The 9,611-nt window shown below is 40.7% G+C and overlaps 1 protein-coding gene across 1 annotated transcript; it reads right to left on the reverse strand.

Annotated features, from left to right (window-relative positions):
* Positions 1–614: 614 nt before the first annotated feature.
* On the reverse strand, positions 615–4,638 carry LOC123729834 (tryptophan 5-hydroxylase 1). Its single transcript, XM_045706199.1, has 5 exons — positions 4,631–4,638; positions 4,052–4,202; positions 2,719–2,814; positions 2,306–2,439; positions 615–1,687 (listed from the first exon to the last, which is right to left on the reverse strand). The coding sequence occupies exons 1-5, from the start codon at positions 4,636–4,638 to the stop codon at positions 1,513–1,515; spliced, it is 564 nt and encodes a 187-aa protein (XP_045562155.1). The 3' UTR covers positions 615–1,512.
* Between the last annotated feature and the right edge of the window lie 4,973 nt (positions 4,639–9,611).

Consider the following 9,611-nt stretch of genomic DNA (forward strand, 5'->3'; position numbering starts at 1 on the left):
AAGAAGTTAGGGAAATAATAAGTACACATTCTGTGAAATTTGGAGATAACTGTATTGTCAGAAATGTTACTTTACATAAAAGATATGTGGTGGCACTGCTGCCACAAGGTAACTGGAGTACCCTGTAATGGCCACCTGGTGGCACCAGATATCCGTTGAGTTTCTTAAGGTGTGAAGTCTGTTGGATGTGTCGGGAACGTGGTCGGAACACCTGGGTTTGTAGCGTTTATTTCCAGGTTAAATACATTTACTGGTATGAACAATTATGAAAGGAAAGATGACGAAGCACAGTAATCCCTGAAATTAGATGTTGGCCTATCAGGTTGTCAGCATCTAGCTCAGCAAACCATGGAAAAACGGAATTTAAATTGTAATCCCACATTTTAACATATTCTTAAACTGACAAGAATTATTATTTTGATTGAAAATCTAATTTTGCTTCTTAGCCTATGTCTTTACAAATTACGTCGATATTCCTTCTTAATTCGCTCGATAACGTTACGAAAAAAAGTGTTTATTGGATAAATGTGGCGACTCATTGGTCTAGATATTTTAGATAGACCTGGTAACCCTGCCATTATCCCATATCCCCATCATTTCACAATGCAAAGACATTCTCTTCAGGAAACGTTTATTGTTAAAATGCCAAAGAAATACATTACCCATACATAAGAGACACATGCACATTTTTATTTCATGACTTATACATAATCAGTTTACATTTATTTACAGTAGAAAAATAATGATATTTAAAGTTTTCATGAGTATATGTACTAGTTACATTATTAAATATGTTTTATGATTTAGAAGTGGATAATGAGAAAGCTAAATATTATTTTATGATTTAGTAGTGGATAATGAGAAACCTAAATATTTTTTTTATGATTTAGAAATGGATACTGTCAAAAAAATCATCCTTGAATACATTCACACTTTTGAATAATAATATTATAACTTACACCATTAAATTCATCCCAGCGACAACCTTATACACAACAATTGGAGGAATATATTGGACACCATAGTGTACGTTATTAGTAAGGTACTGTATCTTTGGATGCATTGAATGGGGAAGATAAGAGAAGTCATAGACTGGGAGTAATACACAGGTGGATCACGAGCCGAGTATTTATTTACATAAGAGACGTCACAATAGTGAGGTGTGCTTAAGGGATATGGCTTGGGGGGAGGCCCAGATTTCTTCTGTCGGGGCTGTCTTGCCAGTTGCCGTCTCCCATGTCATTGTTTTGGTGCGACAATGACCATGGAAGTTGGCAAGACAGCACAAACAGATCTGACTGATGGATAATAATTGGATAGGAGAACAGGAGTGGCGTGTCGAGGTCGTCACATACACTCAGATGATGGCGTTGAGGTCATCAGAGACCTAGGCCTGTGTCCCAAATGGCACCCTATTCCCTAAACAGTGCACTACTAGAGCAGGGCCCACATGTAGGAAACAGGGTGTCATTTAGAAGGCAGTATGTGACTCCTAGTGCTTTAGGTTGTCACTCAGACTCCCAGGTGTTTGTTAAGCCGGCTGAGGGCGTCACCCACAATGTCCAGTTCGTGTCTCAGCTCCTCCACCACGCTGTTAATGCTGGGAGTGTCCTTCAGAACGTCCACACTCTGGGTGTAGGGGTTGTATCGCACCGTGAACGGACGCTTGATCGTCTTGGCAAACTCCCTGGAGGATGGGGAAGAATGAGTTATTATGCATATCTAGAAGAGACTATCTAGAAAATACTAGAAGCAACTATCTAGAAGAGACTATCTAGAAGATATGAAAGTAATCTAAAAGCCTTTACAAGTCCCTACAGTGATGGTAGGAGTCAGTAACAGACTATGTATTGGGGGAGCAGCGTAGCCTAGTGGCTAGAGTGTTGGACTAGTAATCGAAAGGTTGCAAGATCGAATCCCCGAGCTGACAAGGTACAAATCTGTCATTCTGCCCCTGAACAAGGCAGTTTAAGCTAGGCTGTCATTGAAAATAAGAATTTGTTCTTAACTGACTTGCCTAGTTAAATAAAGATAAAATAAAAAAAAATGTATCACTCCACTGTAACACTTTATTTGCAGGGTACCTACACAATGACATCATAACACATACATAACCCATTCATAAACAGTACATAAGTCCTTATGAAGGTAATCTACCTTTAAATAATGTGTTACAGTACGGGTTGTTTTGAAGTCCTTATGAAGGTAATGTATCTTTAAATAATGTGTTACCATACAGTAAGATTCCAGATGCCCTTTGACCCCAAGGTCACTATACACTACGGGTTTCAGTTTCACTCCTCACCTCATCTTGACTTTGGCCTCCTCAAAGCTGTCGGACACAAAGTAGACGTCCTGAAATGTTGTGATGATGCACTCTTGTTTACATGTGACCTTAGGGTCAAAGGGCTTGATGACGGCGTTACCAGACAGAGCATGCTGCGGGGAGGAAGAACAAAACATCTGAAATGTGCTGAGGCTGTGTCCTAAATGGCAGTGCATTACTTTTGACCAGGGCCCAAGCGTTTGATTGTGTGCCCACTATCATCCATTTAGTGTATCTCTATTTGTCCAGTTTCCCATGCCCACATTAACACTAGTCTTGTAAAAAAACAGCATTCTCCCCTAAATAACTTTGTTTGTAATATAATACTACCTTTAGTTTCTAATATAACGGTAAAGGTGTTGACCGATTTTGCTACGATAATATTGATATACCTTGAGTTCACTGATAGAGGACAGCAGGCCTGCTCCGTACGCTCTCAGCTTCCCCTCCTGTTTACACAGGCCGAACTCCACCGTGAAGAAATAACACTGAAACACAACAACACATGTACGAGTCAGTAATGCCAACCAGATGTGAACTGCTGGTCCATTCCCCTCTCTAGGTTCTAGCTTAGACCCAGATCTGCCTGTGCTGTTGTGCCGACTCTGATGGTCATTGTCACATCAATAATGATAAGAGTTGACAAGACAGAACAATCAGATGTAGGACCAGGCTAACAAGGCTCACGGTTGGTGATCCTTCCCTGTAGCTCAGTTGGTAGAGCATGGTGTTTGCAACGCCAGGGTTGTGGGTTTGATTCCCACAGGGGACCAGTACGGAAAGAAGAAAAAAAATGTATGAAATGTATGCATTCACTACTGTAAGTCGCTCTGGATAAGAACATTTGCTAAATGACTAAAATGTCAAATGTAAAAAATGGTGACTAAACTATTCTCATACAACCAGCCAAGTTCAGGGTTGGTGACTAAACTAATCTCAACCAGCCATCCTTGAGAAGCAGGTTAGTAATGTTACTAGACAGCAGTGGTGTAAAGTACTACTTAAGTCAATTTTTTAGTGTATCTGTACTTTACTATTTATAATGTTGACTACTATTACTTCACTACATTCCTAAAGAAAAGAAAATAATTTTTACTTTGTACATTTTCCCTGACACCCAAAAGTACTTGTTACATTTTAAATGTCATTTCAATGAAGGTATCTTTACTTTTACTCAAGTATTGGGTACTTTTTCCACCACTGATCATGGTACTTTTTGTTACAGAGTCTACAAGGTTCAGTGTTGGTGCTAAACTGATCTCATGCGCCAGTCAGAATTGTTTTAAACTTTTATATGTAATATAACGTCTATGATGTTCAGTGCTGGTACTAAACTAATGTCATGCTCTAACCGTCCCTGGGAAGGAGGTTAGTGTTAGACAGGATGCCTATTCACAGTGGCCAGGGTCTGTATGGCTAGTGTTAGACAGGATGCCTACTCACAGTGGCCAGGGTCTGTATGGCTAGTGTTAGACAGGATGTCTACTCACAGTGGCCAGGGTCTGTATGGCTAGTGTTAGACAGGATGCCTATTCACAGTGGCCAGGGTCTGTATGGCTAGTGTTAGACAGGATGCCTACTCACAGTGGCCAGGGTCTGTATGGCTAGTGTTAGACAGGATGTCTACTCACAGTGGCCAGGGTCTGTATGGCTAGTGTTAGACAGGATGCCTATTCACAGTGGCCAGGGTCTGTATGGCTAGTGTTAGACAGGATTACTACTCACAGTGGCCAGGGTCTGTATGGATTCATCTGAAGCTCCGAGGGAAGCCAGGCCTATCTCCTGGGAGAACTGGGCGAAGCTGGGTTCAGCCAGCAACGGGACGTGACCCAGTAATTCATGGCATGTGTCTCTGTGTGACCAGAAACAAGAAACGCTGAGTTATACAGATCTTTATTTACTTTGCTTTTACACTGAATGTATGGAGTACGTAATGTATGTAGTATGTAATATGTAATGTATGTAGTATGTAATGTGTGTAGTATGTAATGTGTGTAGTGTGTAATGTGTGTAGTGTGTGTAGTGTGCAATGTGTAATGTGTGTAATGTGTAATGTGTGTAATGTGTGTAGTATGTAATGTATGTAGTATGTAATGTGTGTGTAGTATGTAATGTGTGTAGTATGTAATGTGTGTAGTGTGTAATGTGTGATGTGTGTAGTGTGTAATGTGTGTAGTGTGTAATGTGTGTAGTATGTAAGGTATGAAGTGTGTAATATGTGTAGTATGTAATGTGTGTAGTGTGTAATGTATGTGGTATGTAATGTGTGCAGTATGTAAGGTATGTAGTATGCAATGTGTGTACTATGTCATGTATGTAGGGTGTAATATGTGTAGTGTGTAATGTGTGTAATGTATGTAGTATGTAATGTATGTAGTATGCAATGTGTGTAGTATGTAATCTCAGAATCATTAATAAACAACACAGAATAAATGGAGAATCTAGCTAACTGGTTTATGACGAGATTATACCCTACAGTTGGACATACTGGAGCCTTTCCAGTCATTCAGGATGTTGGTTAAGGGACCTTTACTGAGGAATGTGGTTGTTTTTCAGGTCATTCAGGATGTTGGTTAAGGGACCTTTACTGAGGAATGTGGTTGTTTTTCAGGTCATTCAGGATGTTGGTTAAGGGACCTTTACTGAGGAATGTGGTTGTTTTTCAGGTCATTCAGGATGTTGGTTAAGGGACCTTTACTGAGGAATGTGGTTGTTTTTCAGGTCATTCAGGATGTTGGTTAAGGGACCTTTACTGAGGAATGTGGTTTGTTTTTCAGGTCATTCAGGATGTTGGTTAAGGGACCTTTACTGAGGAATGTGGTTGTTTTTCAGGTCATTCAGGATGTTGGTTAAGGGACCTTTACTGAGGAATGTGGTTGTTTTTCAGGTCATTCAGGATGTTGGTTAAGGGACCTTTACTGAGGAATGTGGTTGTTTTTCAGGTCATTCAGGATGTTGGTTAAGGGACCTTTACTGAGGAATGTGGTTGTTTTTCAGGTCATTCAGGATGTTGGTTAAGGGACCTTTACTGAGGAATGTGGTTGTTTTTCAGGTCATTCAGGATGTTGGTTAAGGGACCTTTACTGAGGAATGTGGTTGTTTTTCAGGTCATTCAGGATGTTGGTTAAGGGACCTTTACTGAGGAATGTGGTTGTTTTTCAGGTCATTCAGGATGTTGGTTAAGGGACCTTTACTGAGGAATGTGGTTGTTTTTCAGGTCATTCAGGATGTTGGTTAAGGGACCTTTACTGAGGAATGTGGTTGTTTTTCAGGTCATTCAGGATGTTGGTTAAGGGACCTTTACTGAGGAATGTGGTTGTTTTTCAGGTCATTCAGGATGTTGGTTAAGGGACCTTTACTGAGGAATGTGGTTGTTTTTCAGGTCATTCAGGATGTTGGTTAAGGGACCTTTACTGAGGAATGTGGTTGTTTTTCAGGTCATTCAGGATGTTGGTTAAGGGACCTTTACTGAGGAATGTGGTTGTTTTTCAGGTCATTTAGGATGTTGGTTAAAGGACCTTTACTGAGGAATGTGGTTGTTTTTCAGGTCATTCAGGATGTTGGTTAAGGGACCTTTACTGAGGAATGTGGTTGTTTTTCAGGTCATTCAGGATGTTGGTTAAGGGACCTTTACTGAGGAATGTGGTTGTTTTTCAGGTCATTCAGGATGTTGGTTAAGGGACCTTTACTGAGGAATGTGGTTGTTTTTCAGGTCATTCAGGATGTTGGTTAAGGGACCTTTACTGAGGAATGTGGTTGTTTTTCAGGTCATTCAGGATGTTGGTTAAGGGACCTTTACTGAGGAATGTGGTTGTTTTTCAGGTCATTCAGGATGTTGGTTAAGGGACCTTTACTGAGGAATGTGGTTGTTTTTCAGGTCATTCAGGATGTTGGTTAAGGGACCTTTACTGAGGAATGTGGTTGTTTTTCAGGTCATTCAGGATGTTGGTTAAGGGACCTTTACTGAGGAATGTGGTTGTTTTTCAGGTCATTCAGGATGTTGGTTAAGGGACCTTTACTGAGGAATGTGGTTGTTTTTCAGGTCATTTAGGATGTTGGTTAAGGGACCTTTACTGAGGAATGTGGTTGTTTTTCAGGTCATTCAGGATGTTGGTTAAGGGACCTTTACTGAGGAATGTGGTTGTTTTTCAGGTCATTTAGGATGTTGGTTAAGGGACCTTTACTGAGGAATGTGGTTGTTTTTCAGGTCATTTAGGATGTTGGTTAAGGGACCTTTACTGAGGAATGTGGTTGTTTTTCAGGTCATTCAGGATGTTGGTTAAGGGACCTTTACTGAGGAATGTGGTTGTTTTTCAGGTCATTCAGGATGTTGGTTAAGGGACCTTTACTGAGGAATGTGGTTGTTACAACACTAATTGGTAGTTGGTTATACAGCACTAGTTGGTAGTTGGTTATACAACACTAGCTGGTAGTTGGTTATACAGCACTAGTTGGTTATACAGCACTAGTTGGTTATACAACACTAGTTGGTAGTTGGTTATACAACACTAGTTGGTTATACAACACTAGTTGGTAGTTGGTTATACAACACTAGTTGGTAGTTGGTTATACAACACTAGTTGGTTATACAGCACTAGTTGGTAGTTGGTTATACAACACTAGTTGGTAGTTGGTTATACAACACTAGTTGGTTATACAGCACTAGTTGGTAGTTGGTTATACAGCACTAGTTGGTAGTTGGTTATACAACACTAGTTGGTTATACAACACTAGTTGGTAGTTGGTTATACAACACTAATTGGTAGTTGGTTATACAGCACTAGTTGATTATACAACACTAATTGGTAGTTGGTTATACAGCACTAGTTGGTAGTTGGTTATACAACACTAGTTGGTAGTTGGTTATACAGCACTAGTTGGTTATACAGCACTAGTTGGTTATACAACACTAGTTGGTAGTTGGTTATACAACACTAGTTGGTTATACAACACTAGTTGGTAGTTGGTTATACAACACTAGTTGGTAGTTGGTTATACAACACTAGTTGGTTATACAGCACTAGTTGGTAGTTGGTTATACAACACTAGTTGGTAGTTGGTTATACAACACTAGTTGGTTATACAGCACTAGTTGGTAGTTGGTTATACAGCACTAGTTGGTAGTTGGTTATACAACACTAGTTGGTTATACAACACTAGTTGGTAGTTGGTTATACAACACTAATTGGTAGTTGGTTATACAGCACTAGTTGATTATACAACACTAGTTGGTAGTTGGTTATACAACACTAGTTGGTAGTTGGTTATACAGCACTAGTTGGTAGTTGGTTATACAACACTAGTTGGTTATACAACACTAGTTGGTAGTTGGTTATACAGCACTAGTTGGTTATACAGCACTAGTTGGTTATACAACACTAGTTGGTAGTTGGTTATACAACACTAGTTGGTTATACAGCACTAGTTGGTTATACAACACTAGTTGGTAGTTGGTTATACAACACTAGTTGGTTATACAACACTAGTTGGTAGTTGGTTATACAGCACTAGTTGGTAGTTGGTTATACAACACTAGTTGGTAGTTGGTTATACAGCACTAGTTGGTTATACAACACTAGTTGGTAGTTGGTTATACAGCACTAGTTGGTTATACAACACTAATTGGTAGTTGGTTATACAGCACTAGTTGGTTATACAACACTAGTTGGTAGTTGGTTATACAGCACTAGTTGGTTATACAACACTAGTTGGTAGTTGGTTATACAGCACTAGTTGGTTATACAACACTAGTTGGTTATACAACACTAGTTGGTAGTTGGTTATACAGCACTAGTTGGTTATACAACACTAGTTGGTTATACAACACTAGTTGGTAGTTGGTTATACAACACTAGTTGGTTATACAACACTAGTTGGTTATACAACACTTGTTGGTTATACAATACTAGTTTCTCAGATATTTAACGTCAGCAGCTGTCCAGCATGCACAGTTTATGTTTATGTTCTGGCTGCCAGGACAACCAAACAGATGTGTCTGCCAGGACAACCAAACAGATGTGTCTGCCAGGACAACCAAACAGATGTGTCTGCCAGGACAACCAAACAGATGTGTCTGCCAGGACAACCAAACAGATCTGGCTGGCAGGACAACCAAACAGATCTGGCTGGCAGGACAACCAAACAGATCTGGCTGGCAGGACATCCAAACAGATCTGGCTGGCAGGACATCCAAACAGATCTGGCTGGCAGGACAACCAAACAGATCTGGCTGCCAGGACAACCAAACAGATCTGGCTGCCAGGACAACCAAACAGATCTGGCTGCCAGGACAACCAAACAGATGTGGTGCCACCAGGCAGTGGGACTTACACATTTGGTAAACTAGAATAGGAAAAAATGAGTGTAGACTCAAAAAGGCAAATACAGACATACACACACGCAACTTGGGGGCTAAACAAAAATAAGTTAAACACACACACAGTGCCATCCAGCTCCAGACTCTACTGTAGAGCTGTCCTCTCCTTCCCTGTTCCCTCTCAGGGAGCTGCTGAGTGACTGTTGGTTTGGTAGTGGGTGTTGTCAGGACAGGGCTGCATCACCGTGGAGACACTTGCTATGGCAACACAGTTCAGTTACCTAATAGGTCCTGTCGTCAAGGCAACAGAAGCGGAGCTTTGTCTCCTGCTTTCATCAAGGGTAACACACACACAGATCACATCTTCAAGCCTTCTATCTACCTATCCCAAATGTTCGGTCTGTTTCCGTCTCTCTGTTTCTTTCATCGAGGGATTTCCTTTATTCAATTCCTTTATCTCTCCGTCTCCCTCTATCTTTACCGACCGATGGATGAAAAGCCTCTGGGTTCTGTGCCAGCAGAGGGAACAGACATATGCTGTCTGTCTCCCAGACCAAGGTGTCACACAGATATGCAGGCAGCTTATGACAGTGTGATACATTCAACCTGCCAGCAATCTAAAACCTACATGGTCACTGCAGTCTGTACACATATAAATATGTATACCAATATCTCCTGTTCACGTGGAGAGTATATCTCCTGTTCACCTGGAGAGTATATCTCCTGTTCACCTGGAGAGTATATCTCCTGTTCACCTGGAGAGTATATCTCCTGTTCACGTGGAGAGTATATCTCCTGTTCACGTGGAGAGTATATCTCCTGTTCACGTGGAGAGTATATCCTGTTAGGGCTAGGGGGCAGTATTGACACGGCTGGATAAAAAACATACCCGATTTAATCTGGTTACCACTCCTACCCAGTAACTAGAATATGCATATACTTATTACATATGGATAGAAAACACCCTAA

Source organism: Salmo salar, chromosome ssa23, assembly GCF_905237065.1.
Source record: "Salmo salar chromosome ssa23, Ssal_v3.1, whole genome shotgun sequence".
Taxonomy (NCBI): Eukaryota; Metazoa; Chordata; class Actinopteri; order Salmoniformes; family Salmonidae; genus Salmo; species Salmo salar.